Source organism: Dipodomys spectabilis, unplaced genomic scaffold, assembly GCF_019054845.1.
Source record: "Dipodomys spectabilis isolate Male_0828 unplaced genomic scaffold, ASM1905484v1 ptg000091l, whole genome shotgun sequence".
Classification (NCBI taxonomy): Eukaryota; Metazoa; Chordata; class Mammalia; order Rodentia; family Heteromyidae; genus Dipodomys; species Dipodomys spectabilis.
In genome coordinates, this window is record NW_024870768.1 from 1,954,605 (window position 1) to 1,972,364 (window position 17,760).

At 40.1% G+C, this 17,760-nt stretch overlaps 1 protein-coding gene across 9 annotated transcripts in view; it reads left to right on the forward strand.

Annotated features, from left to right (window-relative positions):
- The window catches only part of Huwe1 (HECT, UBA and WWE domain containing E3 ubiquitin protein ligase 1), a 169,090-nt gene that overhangs the window by 39,261 nt on the left and 112,069 nt on the right, over positions 1-17,760 (forward strand). For all 9 annotated transcript variants that reach the window (XM_042684866.1, XM_042684873.1, XM_042684865.1 and 6 more), the window contains 8 exons: positions 259-327; positions 3,977-4,075; positions 5,662-5,868; positions 6,990-7,142; positions 12,970-13,032; positions 15,385-15,462; positions 16,948-16,995; positions 17,083-17,151. In XM_042684866.1, the coding sequence (XP_042540800.1) occupies positions 283-327; positions 3,977-4,075; positions 5,662-5,868; positions 6,990-7,142; positions 12,970-13,032; positions 15,385-15,462; positions 16,948-16,995; positions 17,083-17,151 (762 nt within the window). In that variant the 5' untranslated portion in view covers positions 259-282. The remainder of the gene's footprint in view (positions 1-258; positions 328-3,976; positions 4,076-5,661; positions 5,869-6,989; positions 7,143-12,969; positions 13,033-15,384; positions 15,463-16,947; positions 16,996-17,082; positions 17,152-17,760) is intronic.

Sequence of the window (17,760 nt, forward strand, 5' to 3'; positions counted from 1 at the left end):
CCTTGTAGAAGAAACATTTTCATTTTGACTATTACTTGGTTTTATGCTTATGTAACAGGGATGTGGACCACTTCCATCTGGATTGATGTTTTTTAACCACCTCTATCTTCTTTCTGCCTCTGATTTGGAATGGCACCATAAAATAACTTCATTGATTTTACTTTAGATATTTTTCATGTTATTTTTTTCATGTCTAGGCATGCAGAGCTCAAGGTTGCAAGTTTTACCTTCTCACTTCTCTTGGTGTTATCTTTTCAGATTATAAAGCAGAAAATCGAAAACATGAAAGTAGATAGGACTAAACTGAAAAAGACACCTACCGAGGCTGTGAGTATGCAAAAGTTTGCTTTACTTATGTTTTCTTCTTTGCAAGTAAAAAAAAATGTTTGTGGTCAGTTTATTCATACTGCCCTCTAAATACATAACATCTTGTGGGGCTGTGCGAATTGCTTGGTGTTTGTATGAGTCCTTGCATGACAAGAAGCAGGCAAATTTTCTTTTGAAATTCCTTGATTTTCTTTTGAAATTCCTTGATTAAAATTGAATGGGAAAGCTAGGTGCTGGGGGCTTACACCTATAAGCTACTTAGGAGGCTGAAATCTAAGGATCACAGTCCACTTGAGACTCCAATTAACCATTGAAAAACTGGAAGTGGAGCTGTGGCTCAAAGTTTTTAGCTGGCTAGCCTTGAGCAAAAGAGTTCAGTGACAGAGCCCAGGCCCTGAGTTCAAGCCTCATCACCACCAACAAAAAAAAATTGGCAAAATGGGAAATGAGTATACTTCGTAGTTATAGGTACCTAAAATGGATCGGCCTGCTATTTTTATGCATTGAAATGAAGAGTGATACACATGGGACAATCAACTAGCTGTTGGATCTTTCTCAGTGTTTTTTCTTTTATGCTGGTACTGTGACTTGAACTTAGGGCCTCATGTTCTTGCTTAGACTTTTCTCCTCAAGGCTAGTACTCTTCCCCTTGAGCTATACCTATACTTCCAGGTTGATAGGAGATAAGAGTCTCATGGACTTTTCTGCTAGGGTTGGCACTGTAATCCTCAGATCTTAGTCTCCTGAGTATCTAGGATTACAGGCATGAATATGCTTATTTGACAAATAAAATACTATATATAACAGAAATGTAGTAATTTATTTTTGGTCAGTCATGAAGCTTGGAACTCAGAGGTTGGGCGCTGTTTCTGAGCTTTTGCACTCAAGGCTACCACTCTACCACTTTAAGCCACAGCTCCACTTCCAATTGTCTGTTGGTTAATTGTTTGTGTGTGTGGTTTTTTTTTTTTTGGTCCAGTCGTGGGGCCTGAACTCTGGGCCTGGGCACTGTCCCTCAGCTCTTCAGCTCAAGGCTAGCACTCTACCACTTGAGCCATAGCGCCACTTCCGGCTTTTTTCTTTTTGCTTATGTGGTGCTGATGAATCGAACCCAGGGCCTCATGCATGCAAGGCAAGCGCTCTACCACTGAGCCACCTTCCCAGCCCTCTGTTGGTTAATTGCATATGAGTCTCATGCACTTTCCTGCCCAGGATGGCTTCAAGCCACAATCAGGCATGAGCTACTGGCATCTAGCTAATTTAAAAATTTCTTACTGTTATCATTAAGGTCATGTACGGAGGGGTTACCCTTTTTTTTGGGGGGGGGGGTCCGGTTGTGGGTCTTGAGCTCTGGGCCTGGGCGCTGTCCCTCAACTCTTCAGCTCAAGGCTAGCGCTCTACCACTTGAGCCACAGTGCCACTTCCGGCTTTTTTCTTTTTGCTTATGTGGTGCTGAGGAATCGAACCCAGGGCCTCATGCATGCATGCAAGGCAAGCGCTCTACCACTGAGCCACCTTCCCAGCCCTACATATTATTTTAATAAATGTTTTTCATTATCACTTTGTATTTGGGTAGCATTGCAAGGAATTTTCTACCCTAGATTTGATGTTTATTGTGATAAATTTATATAAAGTTTGGTAGTTCCTATGCAATGAGAAAACTCAAATACTTTCCTTCACAACTACTATGAGGACAATGATACTTAATTTACATTTTGTAGAAGGGATCCAAGACAGTAAAGGTACTATTAGGGTAACTGCTCTTTTTACGTTACTTTATTTTTGCCATACCTGGGGCTTGAGCTCTGGACTTGGGCTCTGTCTCTGAGCTCCTTTTGCTCAAGGGTAGCATCCTACCACTTCAGCCACAGCGTCGCTTCTGGCTTTTTCTGTTTATGTGGTAATGAGGAATTGAACCCAGGGCTTCATGCATTCTGGGCAAGCACTCTACCACTAAGCCATGTTCCCACTCTTGAAAGATAAGTTTTATCCTGTCCCATAGTAGGAAACAGTATATGAGTTCCTATTTGTGACTATTTTGCTCAATTGATCAATCCACCCTTCCAACCCCTTGAATACCATTCTTCTTGGACAATGTCACCCATTCCTTTGCTTTCCTTCAGTCAGCCCTCTGTTTTTAAAGTCCCTGTTAATACTCTTTTCTTTTGTTTTAGATGCCAAAAAATACATTCTTCCGACTCACAGTGCTATTGTGAGATTAGTTCATTTTCAAAAGAGATTCAAATAAGGAAGTTAATGACAACCTAATTCCAAAGCCCATGGGGTTTGCAGTAGTATGCTGTCTTAATATTTAGGCTGATTTTGTACACAGTTAGTACTCCATATATGTACTTGAACTTCATCTCCTAGGTAGCTAGTAGAGGTATGTTTTCCTTGTAAAAAAATTTGCTTATTGTCAAGAAGATTAATAAACATAAAAACCAGAAATAGAACCAAATTATGCTTATTTCCAAATTGAAGTCTGTTACCAGTACATCCTACTGCCTTCAGAGAGTTAAAAGAATATGTGCAATCATTTCTTCTAACAACTATCCCATTTCCCCTTCCATTTGGGCAACATGTGCTAGAAAGTCTCAACCCACACTTATCTGACAAACTACCAATTCATCAATACAGAGAACATGAATGTAAAGAAATGACAACTCCAAATAAGAACAGAATATGGGTTTTAGAAAGTTCAAGTCTTTACCCTGTTAAAGTTATAGGTTTTAACATTGCAAAAAATACAACCAACATTTATGCTTTTCTTCTACCATGAATTCACATTTTTTTGTTGTTACTGTTCATGAGGTTTAAACTCTGGGTCTGGGCTCTGTCCCTGAGCTCTTCAGCTCAAGGCTAACACTCTACCATTTGAGCTACAGCACCACTTCCGGTTTTCTGATAGTTTATTGGAGATCAGAGTCTCACGGACTTTCCTGTCTGGGCTGGCTTTGAACAATGATCCTCAGATCTCAGCCTCCTGAGTAGCTAGGTTTTCAAGCATGAGTCACTGGCGCCTGGATGAATTCACAATTTTTGTTCTCTGAATATATTTTTATCAGCCATTGTCTTATCTTTCAGATCATGATCCAGATTACTTAATTTTATTTAGACTGATGTTTAGTTTTATTCTTTATTTCTATGATTTGGACCCCTCTATATAGTCTTTCCACATTTACAGTTTTACCCAATTTTTAAAAGTAATTGTTTGGGAATAAAGATGCTTATTTTCTGATGAAATTTCTGCTTAAATCCTAAGTGATCATGTGGTACATCTCTAGTTTTATTATTTTTTTATTTTTATTTTTTTTGATCGGTCATGGGGCTTGAACTCTGGGCCTGAGCACTGTCCCCAAGCTCTTCAACTCAATGCTAACACAGCGCCACTTCCAGTTTTCTCATAGTTAATTGGAGATAACAGTCTCAGGGACTTTCCTGCCCTGGCTTGCTTTGAACTGTGATCCTCAGATCTCAGCCTCCTGAGTAGCTAGGTTTACAGGTATGAGCCACTAGTACCTGGCTAGATCTCTGGTTTTATATAAGCAATGTTAAATTACTTTGTGAGCTTAAGGGTTGTTTTTCCTATTCTTTGTCTCCTTCATTCCAGACCCCTTTTTGTTGAATACTTACTTTTTTTCCCCCTCAGCCTGCAGACTGCAGAGCCTTAATAGACAAACTCAAAGTTTGTAATGATGAGCAACTCCTCTTGGAACTACAGCAAATCAAGACATGGAATATTGGAAAGGTATGTGAATCCATGTTTAGAAAATGTAACAGCCGTATGCTCTTTCTAGTATTACAAGAGTAACCACAATGAAGTAGGTTGATTCAGCAGTTATTTAATAAGAAGCTTTTAATGTCTAACACAGTTCAAGACTATTATTATTATTTTGCCAGTTCTGAGGCTTGAACCCCGGGCTCCTTTTGCTCAAGTCCAGCACTCTACCACTTGAACCATAGTACTATTTCCAGCTTTTTCTATGATTTAACTGTAGATAAGAATCTCACACTTTCCTGCCTGGACTGGCTTTAAACCGTGATCATCAGATCTTAGCCTCCTGAATAGGATTAGAGGAGGGAGCCACCAGCACCTGGAGACTAGTTCCTGATTATTAAGAAAATTCTGTAGTTGGATATGAGGAATGCTTGCTCAAGTGATGTTAAATGTTTGTGATAGTCTCTGACTTTTTTTTTTTTTTTTTGCCAGTCCTAGGGCATGAATGCTGGGTCTGGGCACTGTCCTTGAGCTTTTTTGCTCAAGGCTACCACTTGAGCCACAGTGGCACTTACAGTGTTTCTGTTTTTGTGGCACTAAGGAATTCAACCCAGGGCTTCATGCAAGCTAGGCAAGCACACTACCACTAAGTCAGCCCCTGACTTTTTGTTAAAATTTATTTCTCACTTTGGTGGCTCTGGGGATTGATATCAAGACCCGACCCTATGCTTGCTAGGTAGGTACTGTTATCATGGAATCACCTGGGTCACATCGCCAGCCCCCTTTGATGTGTAATCTCTTTTTATGCCCATCCACCTGGATTGCAATCCTCCTTGTGCTCTCGTGTTGCTGGGTGTGATAGGCTGGCAACATTATACCCCACTATCATGATTTCCCTATAGCTGGGATCGCTGACAAGTGCCATCTTGCCCAGCCATTGAGTGTAATGGAGTCTCTTGAACTTTAATATCCCAAGGCTTTCCTCAAATCCCAACCCCCCCCCCCCTCCCCCAATCTCTGTTCCCATGTAGCTAGGATTACAGGCTGAAACCAACACACTAGGAAAAAGATTTTTTTTTTTTGGGTCCAGTCGTGGGACCTGTACTCTGGGCCTGGGAGCTGTCCCTCAGCTCTTCAGCTCAAGGCTAGCACTCTACCACTTGAGCCACAGCGCCACTTTCGGCTTTTTTCCTTTTAGCTTATGTGGTGCTGAGGAATCCAACCCAGGGCCTCAAGCATGTAAGGCAAGCGCTCTACCACTGAGCCACCTTCCCAGCCCATGGAAAAAGAATTTTTAAGACAGCTCTAAAAATGAATTCCAGATAATACAGGTTTAAGTGAGGATATTGATTGTTATTTTAGACATAGGATCTAGCTAGAATCCTCCTGAGGACTTTAGGTATATAGTGTTTTCTACTGTTAGAACATATTACCCATAGTGTATCAATGAACTTGGACTCTTAGCTGAGAGTATGTATGACTTTTCTCATGTGGTGGGATATAAACTTGTGTATTTATCACTCTTAGGAGTATCTTATAACAAATCTTAACTAGAGATGGACTTGGTGTAGTGTATGTCTATAATCATCTTTTTTTTTTTTATCTTCTCTCTTCAGTGTGAGTTATATCACTGGGTGGACTTGTTGGACCGCTTCGATGGAATTCTGGCAGATGCTGGACAAACAGTGGAGAATATGTCATGGATGCTTGTATGTGATAGACCAGAAAGAGAGCAGCTGAAAATGCTTCTCTTAGCTGTGTTGAACTTCACAGCCTTGCTTATTGAGTACAGCTTTTCCCGGCACCTGTACAGTTCCATAGAGGTAGGGGAGATTTAAGCCTGTTTGTCTCTTTTGTGTATATCTATAAGAAAGCTATTTCTTTCTGCTTATTTCTTTCCTTTTTATTATTGAGTTCTGGGCTTTTCAGCATCAAAAATAGTTTAAGGGCTGGGGATTCATGCAGTGGTAGAGTGCTTACTTAGCAAGGTCCTCTGATAAATTCCCATCACCACCAGGAAATAAAATACGAAGATACTACTCTCCTTTGAGTAGTCAGAAGAGTTCTTTTATTTCTATCCCCTTTGCTCTACCTTTTCAAGATTCAAGAAATGAATGAGAAATGCAATACACACATATTGGAGTATTCTAAGGAGATTGTAGGAGTTGGTCTTTGTTTCAAGTTATTAGAATAGCCCCAAATTACTCTTTAACTATTAGAATTGGTTGATTTTTTAAAAAACTTTTCATCCTGTTTTCCATTCTCCCACTTGTTCAACAAAATATACAAAGCTGTCCCTCATTACCTGGGGAAGGATTAGTTCTGATACTCCCTGCATGTACAGTAATCCTACCTTTATTTCTGGATTTCTTGCACACTTTTGCCTAAGCATAGAGAGAAATTTTTAAATAAAAATAAAAAATTTCATTCCTGTATTATATGAGCATCTCACTTAATATGAAGAAGCTCTGGTCAGTCCTGTGATACTGTGAGTTGTGTTTAACTTTGCAGTCTGTGGTGTGTTTTTCCTTCCCTTATTTTTATGAAAACATGCTTCCTCAAAAGTAAGTGGTTCCCTAAAAGGAAGGTAGATGCCAATTGTAATTGATTATTTGAAGCAATAAATGAAGTTTTTAGATGGTAAAATGGCAGCTAGTCTTTAGTGGGAATTTGGTGGTGCTCTACCACTTTAGCCACCACCACTTCTGGTTTTCTGGTGGTTTATTGGAGATAGACTCTCACAGACTTTCCTGCTTGGGCTGGCTTTGAACTGCAATCCTCAGATGTCAGCCTCCTGAGTAGCTGGGATTACAGGTGTGAGCCACCAGTGCCTGGCCTTATAAATATTTTGTATTATATTAACAAATACAATATTATACTGGCATTTTACATTCTCAGGGCCAAGTTCCTAACCTGAACTTTGTCCTTTTTTGTCCCTATATAGCATTTGACGACTTTATTGGCTTCTTCTGATATGCAAGTGGTGCTGGCAGTCCTTAACCTTCTATATGTATTTAGCAAAAGATCCAACTATATCACACGTCTTGGATCTGACAAGAGAACCCCACTTCTAACACGTCTACAACATTTGGCAGAGGTAAGTCTTGAGTGAAGACTCTTGTAATCTTCTGTGTTGTTCTTGCCCGGAAGAGCATATGATTCGGTCATATGGGTCCTTTCAACATGTATTTCTTGGATGCCAAAGTGAACTAGAACCCTTCAGGTGACCTTTATTGTCTTTAGTAATTATATATTATATCACCTTGAGTAATTATATCTGGTAACTTTAGCTAAATTCACCAAACTCTACTATAATTTGTAGTTGAAGTCAAAAGTTCAGCATAGGCAGAAAAATATGAGATTCTTCACTCCAGTTAACAAGCAAAAGGCTGGGCTGGAGGCATTCCTTGAGTTGTAGAAAGACAATCTTGAGGAAGCAGGTCAGCTGAGCCAGCTGAAGGCCTTGAATCAAGCCTGAGTCTGGGAAAACAAAACCAAATAAACAAAAAGCTAAGGTACTCATGAAAAAAATTCATCTGTACTATGTAGTATTCCTAGAGATTATTGATAGAACATACTTTTGGGGGCTGGGAAGGTGGCTCAGTGGTAGAGCGCTTGCCTTACATGCCCGTGGCCCTGGGTTCAATTCCTCAGCACCACATAAGCAAAAGAAAAAAGCCAGGGGCTGGGAAGGTGGCTCAGTGGTAGAGCGCTTGCCTTGCATGCATGAGGCCCTGGGTTCGATTCCTCAGCACCACATAAACAAAAAGAAAAAAACCGGAAGTGGCGCTGTGGCTCAAGTGGTAGAGCGCTAGCCTTGAGCTGAAGAGCTGAGGGACAGCGCCCAGTCCCAGAGTTCAGGCCCCACGACCAGACACCGCCCCCCCCCCCCAAAAAAAAAATAAAAAAAGAGCATACTTCTGTTTGAGAAGTACAAGATATTAGGGGGCCAGGATATAGTGGTACTAAGTGGTATTACTGAGGTTTGAATTTAGGGCTTTATACTTGCCAAGTAGGCACTCTACCGCTTGAGGCATGTCCCCATTTGTTTTTATGGCTAAGATCTTGTGTATTTTTCCTGGGCTGTCCTCAAACCAAGAACCTTTTGATCTCCACTTTTTTTTTTTTTTGGCTGGTCGTGGGCCTGAACTCTGGGCCTAGACGCTGTGCCTCAGCTCTTCAGCTCAAGGCTAGCACTCTACCACTTGAGCCACAGCACCACTTGCAGCTTTTTCTGCTTATGTGGTGCTGAGGAATGGAACCCAGGGGCCTCATGCATGCAAGGCAAGCACTCTACCACTGAGCCACCTTCCCAGCCCTGATCTCTACTTCTTGATTAGCTGAGATTATAGGTAGGTCCCATCATGTTCATATTGAAGGCTGGGTTTTTGTTTGATTGTTTTTGGTTGTTTTGGAACTAAAGGGATTTAATCAAGGCCCTGAGTTTGTCACAGGTGCTTTACCACTAGATCCATGCCCCAGCCTTTCATTGCTTTCATTAGTTTACAAATAGTGTTTCATGTTTATGGTTGAGCTGGCCTAGACTTTGATCCATTTATCTTTAATTACATGTAACTGGGATGACAGTTGTGAAACACCTCATGCAGCATTTTATTGTTTGAGAAGTGATGTCCTGAAATTCTTTTTTTCTGCCATATTTGGCCTGGAACCATGACTGTCCAGATCTCATCTCTATAGCTGGCATCACAGGCCTGAGAAACTACATCAAGAACTAAAAATTAATTTTTTAATTATTTTTTTCCTTTTGGAGTACATAGCTTGGCTGTCAGAGAAATTTTAAAACAGAACTGATCAAGACAAAAATTGACATGTCTGCAATCTATGCCTGTGGCTTCATGACTAATATATCTGCTCATAGCTCATAGGAGACAAGAAGTAATAGTCAATTTGTTTTAAATGATACTGGACCTTGTATTTTTAAATGGACTAATTAGAGGCAGATTTTTTTGCTTGGGTAAACTAAGTAGAAAGCTTGTTTAATGAAATTGGGGCCATAGGTGCTAGGTTATTTATTTTAGGATTCTTGAAAACAGGAAATTATTTAAATGTGATAGTGTGTTGCTCTTTCAAAACTAAAAGACAAATCTCAGTTCCCTTTCTCATCTGTTTTGTTGGACCAAGGACTTTGTAAAATACAATGTTTGGGCAGAGCCTATAGGCTCTTATCAGTAATAAGGAGTGAAATATAGTATTTTTCCCCAGGGTTTTGGAGTTGAGCATTATTTTCCCATACTTATGTTTCATTAGAGTCTGTGTGCTGGCTTCCAAATCTTTATCTGAATCTTCCAGTTGGTACTGTTTAAGAAATATATGTGAACCCTTTTCTTGATGTTGTCTGTTTCCTTTTTAAATAAGTTCATTGAGCAGTTGAGTAAACTGTATAGATGCCTAAGATGATAAGAAGAAAACACTAGTGTCGTCGTCGTAGTCCTCCTCTTCCCCCTCTTCCTCCCCCCCCACCCCCCTCCTCCTCCCCACCCCCCTCCTCCTCCTTCCCTCCCCCTCCTCCAAGGCAGAGGCGCCTCAGCTTCCTCCTCCTTCTCTCCTCCTTTTTTCTTGCCAGTGCTGAGGCTTGAAGTCTAGGCCTGGGTACTGTCCCTGAGCTTTTTGCTCTAGGCTAGCACTCTATGCCTTCAGTAACAATGCCACTTTTGGCTTTTTCTGTGATGTAATTGGAGATAAGAGTCTCATAGACTTTCCTGCCTGGGCTGGCAACATTATCACAATGCTGAAAACTAGTAAAAAGGTTAAAGCAACCAGAAAATGCTTAATTGTGAAAAACCAAAAGCTCATCTCTGGGCTGGCTTTGAACCACATTCCTCAGATCTCAGCCTTCTGAGTAGCTAGGATTACAGGTGTGAGCCACCAGAACCAGATAGTATTATTCTTAAGTGACAAATTACTCTAAAATCATAAGCATTTTATACGCATTGCATTAATTTGTCCTGTTGGCAAAGCAAATATTTTTTCCTAGTAAAATTGTGTTCTCAGTATGTTTAAAAGTTTAGAAATATACAGAAAAGAAATTGACCACAATAATATCTCTATTACCATTTTGGAAAGTTTTCTTAGTCTTTCTATTTTATTTATTTATTTTTTTGTTGGTCATGGGGCTTGAACTCTGGGCCTGGCTGCTGTCCCTCAGCTCTTCAGCTCAAGGCTAGTGCTCTACCACTTGAGCCACAGCGCCACCTCCGGCTTTTTTCTTTTTGCTTATGTTGTGCTGAGGAATCGAACCCAGGGTCTCATTCATGCAAGGCAAGCGCTCTACCATTGAGCCACCTTCCCAGCCCATGAACCTTGTACTTTATGCATTGTTTCCTCATAATTATCAGAGGGATGCTACATTTTACTCATTGCTGAATTTATTTTTATTTATTTATTTATTTTTGGTCCAGTCGTGGGGCCTGAACTCTGGGCCTGGGCACTGTCCTTCAGCTCTTCAGCTCAAGGCTAGTGCTCTACCACTTGAGCCACAGCGCCACTTCTGGCTTTTTTTGTTTTTGCTTATGTGTTGCTGAGGAATCAAACCCAGGGCCTCAGGCATGCAAGGCAAGCACTCTACCACTGAGCCACCTTCCCAGCCCTCATTGCTGAGAATATGTATGCTTTGGGGTGGATTGTTATTTGTTTATTTTTCCAGTCTTGGGGCTTGAACTCTGAGTCTGAGCACTGTCCTTGAGCTCCTTTTTGCTTAAGGCTAGTGCTGTTCCACTTGACCCACAGCATTACTTCCAGCTTTTTCTGTGATTTATTCGAGATAAGCATCTCACAAATATTCCTGCCTATATTGGTGAATGGAGATCTTCATATCTCGCTTCCTGAATAGCTAGGATTATGGGCTTGAGCAACTGGCACTTGGCTTGTATTGTTCTTTATATGTATATTAGGTCTAGTTGATACAGTGCTTTTCAGGTATTCTTCTCTCTTGGCTTTTTTCTCTATTACATAGTGTTTGCCCTGGTATTTATAACTGTTATCTTTTTTATCATATATTAGTTCAAATTAATGCCAACTGAATTTGAATAGTAGAAAATTCTTATTGATCACAGAGTTTTGCTCTTTCTCCAGTTAAAAGTTATGTGACAATGTTGCTTTGCTAAGTCTTCTCTTACTGCATTGTGTGTATGACATCAGACCACTGCATTTTGTCTTTCATAGTTTTGGATGAACTATCAGTTTTGCATTTTATTTAAGATTCCTTGTACCTAACAAGTCATTTTTCTCTTGCTAGTCAAGATTTCCTCTTTGTTGTTGGCCATTTGATTATAATGAGCCAGTGGCTCACGCCTATAATCCTCGCTACTAAGGAGGCTGAGATCTGAGGAGGATCACGGTTCAAAGCCAGCCCAGGCAGGAAAGTTCATGAGATCGCCAATAAATCACTAGAAAACCAGAAGTGGTGCTGTGGCTCAAGCGGTAGAGTGCTCCCCTTCAGCTGAAGAGCACAGGGACAGTGCCCAAGCCAAGAGTTCAAGCCCCACGACCAACCCCCCCCCCCCCCCCCCCCCCAAAAAAAAAAAATTGATTATAATGAATCTTCCCAGAGTTGCCCTTCTTTTGGATTTGTAGATCATTTTTTTTTTTGTCAAACTTTGGAAATTTCATGGCTATCATTCTCCCCTCCCCCCCCCCCCCCCCCCCCCCATTTTTGGCAGTACTTGGGTTGGAACTTAGGGTCAGGCTTGTAAGACAGGTATTCCAGCACTTGAGGTAGTGACACAATAGCAGCTTTGCTCTGGGGGAACAAACAATTTAAATTAAGATAGTGAGTGTGTCATGCCAGGGCCTGCTTGATGATAATCTAGATTCAAGGTGATTGATATCTACACTTAGAGTAAGAAAATAGAATGAAGCATGGATTTAAGTGGCTTTTTTTTGCTTGAATTACGCTAGAAATGAGTTAGCTATAGTATAATATAAAGAGTGGAAATAGTATTTTGATTTATGTAGTTGTAGCTATGATGACTGTCGTGTATTCAGACTGAAAAATAAAATGATCCTATTAATACTATTTCAAATGCTTTTGAAGATGCTTGTGGCAAACAAAATGACATGAGCATTATTTTTATATTTGGAAGCCAGTTGAACTGTTTTCCCCATTACCTCAAGAACTGCTAAGCCCATTGACTTCAAATTAAAATAATGTTGAGTTGATACCCTTTTGTACAACTGAAGATAATTTTTAAAATTAAATGATGACAAAACAAGCAACTATCATAGTATTAAGTAATATAGGACCTTATGTTCTCCAAGTTTTGGTGTATGTCAAAGAGAAGAATTTCAATTTTACCTGGTGACAAGGTAAGCAAGGTGACAAGGTGTAATATTAGCCAAGACATGATAGGTCTTAATTGCCTTGCCAGCAAATGTGAATATAAGCCTTGTAGTGCAATGGCTAGCCTTTTTTTGTCAGTTGAGGGGCTTGAACTCTTGGCCTGGGCACTGTCCCTCAGCTCTTCAGCTCAAGGCGAGCGCTCTGCCACTTGAGCTACAGCGCCACTTCCGGTTTTCTGGTGGTTTATTGGAGATAGGAGTCTCACGGTCTTTCCTGCCCGGGCTGGCTTTGAACCGCGATCCTCAGATTTCAGCCTCCTGAGTAGCTAGGATTACAGGCGTGAGCCACCAGTGCCCGGCTAGCTTAGCCATTTCTTATATTCTTCTTTTGAGCATCCTTCCAGAACTACAAAATTGACCACAGTTAAGAATTCTTTCACCTTCGGACACATCATCTTGGTTTGACTATTAAGTTCTTCTTTTGTTTGCCCCCTCTTGTTTGACTTTTACATTGTCTTCTCAGCAATATGCTCCAAGCCAAGTTACATACTTTGTATTTTATATACATAAAGATGTAGTGACCCTAAGAACTGTCTTAACCCACATTGTCTTTTTCCTTTTGCAAGAGTTGGGGTGGAAAGGAGAATGGCTTTGGACTTGCAGAATGTTGCAGAGACTTGCATATGCTGGTAAGTAATTCTTTCGAATGTATCCTTTTGCCAGAGCTTATTTTACAATGAATATTTTATATATAAAGTTACCACTTGACAATAGGAATGTTTGACAAACCTGAGATCAATAGGGTCATAGTAATCCTTAGGAAGTAGACGAGCAATGCCCGTGTTCTTAGTATGGTAACGATAGACAAAAGACAATTACTTATGTTGTTACATACTCCTTTAGGATGTTGAATTTTTTTGAAGGAATTTGAAAGAACCCCTAAATCTTTTTTTTGGGGGGGGTCCGGTCATCGGGCCTGAACTCTGGGCCTCGGCGATGTCCTTCAGCTCTTCAGCTCAAGGCTAGCGCTCTACCACTTGAGCTACAGCGCCACTTCTTTCTTTTTTCTTTTTGCTTATGTGGTGCTGAGGAATCGACCCAGGGCCTCAGGCATTCCCAGCCCTTTATTATATTTCTGTATATCCAAAAGATACAGTTCAGTCTTTGATAACAGTTGTGAGCCAATTTGCCTCGTCTGTTTGTCATTTTTGGTAAAAATGGATGGGATGAAATTTATCCAGTCTGAGCCTTTTATTCTCCAGCAATAGCTTTGGTAAAAAATTACAGAAATGTTTCCACCTTAGCTGATAAACCTTTTTCATTTAGTATTTTGTAAATGGATATTGGTCATTTAAGAGATGAATGTTCTTAGAATATTCTAATTCTTTTTTTTTTTCCTTTATCAGTCATGGGGCTTAAACTCTGGGCTTGGGCGCTCTCCCTGAGCCTCCTCTTCAGGTCAAGGCTAGCATTCTACCACTTGAGCCACAGTGCCACTTCCGGTTTTCTGGGTGGCTTATTGGAGATAAGAATCTTATGCACTGTCCTGCCTGGGCTGGCTTTGAACTGGATCCTCAGATCTCAGCCTCCTGAGTAGCTAGGATGACAGGTGTGAGCCACCAGCACCTGGCCTAGAATATCCTGATTCTGAAATGCATTTTTTTTCTTTTTTGGGGGGGGGTCCGGTCGTGGAGCCTGAACTCTGGGCCTGGGCGCTGTCCCTCAGATCTTCAGCTCAAGGCTAGTGCTCTACCACTTGAGCCACAGCACCACTTCCGGCTTTTTTCCTTTTGCTTATGTGGTGCTGAGGAATCGAATCCAGGGCCTCATGCATGCAAGGCAAGCGCTCTACCATTGAGCCCCCTTCCCGGCCCCTGCATTTTTTTTTTTTATTTTAAAATTTGGTAGTTTAATTTTGAACCTCCTTATTCACATTAGGATTATTCTGTGCTCTGTGAGCAAAACACTGTGATATACTGAACAATACTGCTTCGTGGCTTTCTGTTCTTAGTTCTACTCCTCTTAATTTATTGAGATTTGGGATATCATGGAATTTTGGAAAACATCTGGTTTAAATGAAATTAATGTGTAGATGTGTTTTCAACTGAAAAAGTGGTTTCTTTCAGAAACCTTTTAATGGACATGTTCCTAATATTGTTTGTCATGTTGCTTTTCTGAGAGGAGTTTGTAACCCAAGTGTTAGAGCACTTGCTTAGCAAGTATGAGTCCTTGAGTTCACTGCTTAGTACTTCTTCCCCTTAAAATATAAGATATACTGTCAGCATCCAATTTATTTAGCTTGCTGAACCTGTTCAAATAATATCAGTGGCTCACACCTGAAATCATAGCTACTCAGGAGGCTGAGATCTGATTTAGATTCAAAGCTAGCCTGTGCAGGGAAGTCCATGAAACTCTTATCTCTTATTAGCTACCAGAAAACTGGAAGTGGCACTTTGGCTCAAAGTGGTAGAGTGCTATCCTTGAGCTGTTCAGCTCAAGTGCCCAGGCCCAGAGTTCAAGCTGCATGACTGACCAGAATAAAAATCATAACATATTGTAGAAGAGTATATTTGAAGTATTATTATGATTTAGCATTGAAGCATCCTTTAAATAAGGCATATCAGAGGACTGGCAGTTAGTAAGGCTTCCATAAGAACATTGCTTTTCATTCTTTAGCTCATACGTAGAGACCAGTATTTTTTTTTCTGTTTATATTAATTGGCAGTTTTGTCTCTCACCCTCATCTCTGAGAGAAGTTTTCAAAGAAAATTTTTCTTGAAAGAAAAGGTTACAAGTAAGTAATAAGCAAGTTGATAGAAAAGGTTACAAGTAAGTAATATGCAAGTTTTGGGGCCTCTAGATCTTACTGAGTCATTTAAAAATAAATCTCATTAAGAAAAGAAGTTATTCTTAGGAAAAGCTCATTCCTTTTCCACAGTGAATTGGGTAACTAGAATTTTGAGAAGAGTTGGGAGACATCTGCCTTAACAAAAAGCAGTTTTAAGTTCACTGTCTGACTCTTTGATACAATTTATACACAGAAGTACCCACCCAGCGCAACTACACTACACTTTGAATTCTATGCAGACCCTGGGGCAGAGGTCAAAATCGAGAAAAGGGTGAGTATTATTCAGACTTTTTCTGACAGAGTCTACAATCTACTATAATTGTGCTTATTTTGAGCTTCCTTACCAAGCTTCTTGGGAATAAGAATTAATTACATGCCCAGCTCTGATAGAATTGAGTTTTTTGTTGGGTCCTGCCAAAAGATAGAGTTCCATGAGTCACAACTTTATGTGACTTAAGTATTTTTTTTCAGTTTTAGTTGAGAATTCCAACATATATATAGTATAATGCTCTGGATATTGATGACTTAGGCTTCTCTACTTAAGCTAACGTATGTTTTGCGTGAATAATCCTACTTGGTTTATCATTTAATATTCTAGGAAGAGGTACTAAGATTCAGTCTCATTTAGAACTAGACTAGTATATAAAACTACTATAGTTACTATAATGCATATTCAAAGAAAACCCATTTCTGTGGTTTCAATCTTTGCTGTGAACACTGAAGCTATGGATATGAAGTGAGGATTTAAATGGAACAAAAGTCTGTATTACCAGTCTGTAAAGCTGTAAACTTTGAGGGGCTCTTGGTACATCAAGGTCAGAGAATAGGCCCCTTTTTTACAAATATATCGGGTGTAGTGGCTGTATGTGCCTATAATTACAGTAATTTCAGTGGCTAGATATAAGAGATCTGAGGTTTGAGACTGACCCAGGCAAAACAAAAACAAATAAAAAAACTAAAGGAAAAACAGAAGAGTTGGTGACATGGCATAGATGGTACAGTGCTTCCTAGTGGCACAAGAGTTCAAATCCTCTTACTCCCCCCCCAAGAAAGAACAGAGAAATATGAAATGTACTTGGATATTAGCATTATAGTTTACTTCTGATTTATTGTTAATATCAAATGCAAAGTGAATATGCATTATTCACATATGAATGAGTGTGTATGTGTATGTAAGTGTGTGTTTGTGTTTGTCCATACTTGAGTGCTATCCCTAAGGTTTATCTCTAAAGGCTGATGCCTGCCACTTGAGCCACAGCTCTACTTCTGGTTTATTGCTTATTATTGGAGATAAGTCTCCAATACTTTCTGTCCCTCCGACATTGAAATGTTAGGATTATTGACATGAGCCACAGGCATCCAGCTAAAATCAATATTTTAGATGCTTTTGAAGTTACTTTGATTTTTTTTTTTTTTTTTTTTTGCTGGTCGTGGACCTGAACTCTGGGCCTAGGCACTGTCCCTCAGCTCTTCAGCTCAAGGCAAGCGCTCTACTTCTTGAGCCACAGGGCCACTTCCGGCTTTTTCTGTTTATGTGGTGCTGAGGAATCGAACCCAGGGCCCCATGCATGCAAGGCAAGCACTCTACCACTGAGCCACCTTCCCAGCCTGAAGTTACTTTGATTTTAAGGCCATTTGGTTATATACTTCAGCCTAGGGTGATAATCTTTTGTTTTTAGTTAGCTCTCAGTCACTGTTGGGGGAAATTAAGAACTTTCTTGATCCCTGACAGCTTTCTTAACTTTTTAAATTTCAGACGAGTAGTAATACACTACACTATATTCACATAGAGCAACTTGACAAGGTAAGAGCAATCTTTGACATTTGGCTAATTTCTTAATGTTTGCTTGACTTTTGTTTTATTATAACTGTATTTTTTTTTCTAATGTAGATTTCAGAAAGCCCTTCTGAAATCATGGAGTCCCTCACCAAGATGTACAGCATTCCTAAGGACAAGCAGGTATGATATATGTAAAAAATGTATAGTATGGGTTACTGGGGAAGGGGAGAATGCATAGCAGAACATATATTATTACGTTTAGAGTTAGACTATGGGAAAATTAATTAACCTCTCTTCATTTCTTGTTTTTATAAGGCCAACAGTAAATTCCTAGAGCCTTGCACAAGTTTGAGAAAATAGAAACAGATGGACTCATGAATATCATTATGTGTTGGTACATATCTCTGGGTCTTGAATTGAAGGCCTAGGTTTTTTCCATTAGTTGTTTTTTTGTTTTTTGTTTTGGGGGGTCGGGTCGTGGGGCCTGAACTCTGGGCCTGTGGGCTGTCCCTCAGCTCTTCAGCTCAAGGCTAGCGCTCTACCACTTGAGCCACCGTGCCACTTCTGGCTTTTTTTCTTTTTGCTTATGTAGTACTGAGGAATCAAACCCAGGGCCTCATGCATGCAAGCAAGTGCTCTACTACTGAGCCACCTTCCCAGCCCCTAGCTTTTTTTTTTCTCTAAAGGCTAGTGCTTCACCACTTGAGCCATAGTTCAACTAAAATTTTTATTTTGTTAGATTTTTCTAATCATTTTTTATTCTGGCAAGATACTTAATTTGGTTTGAAA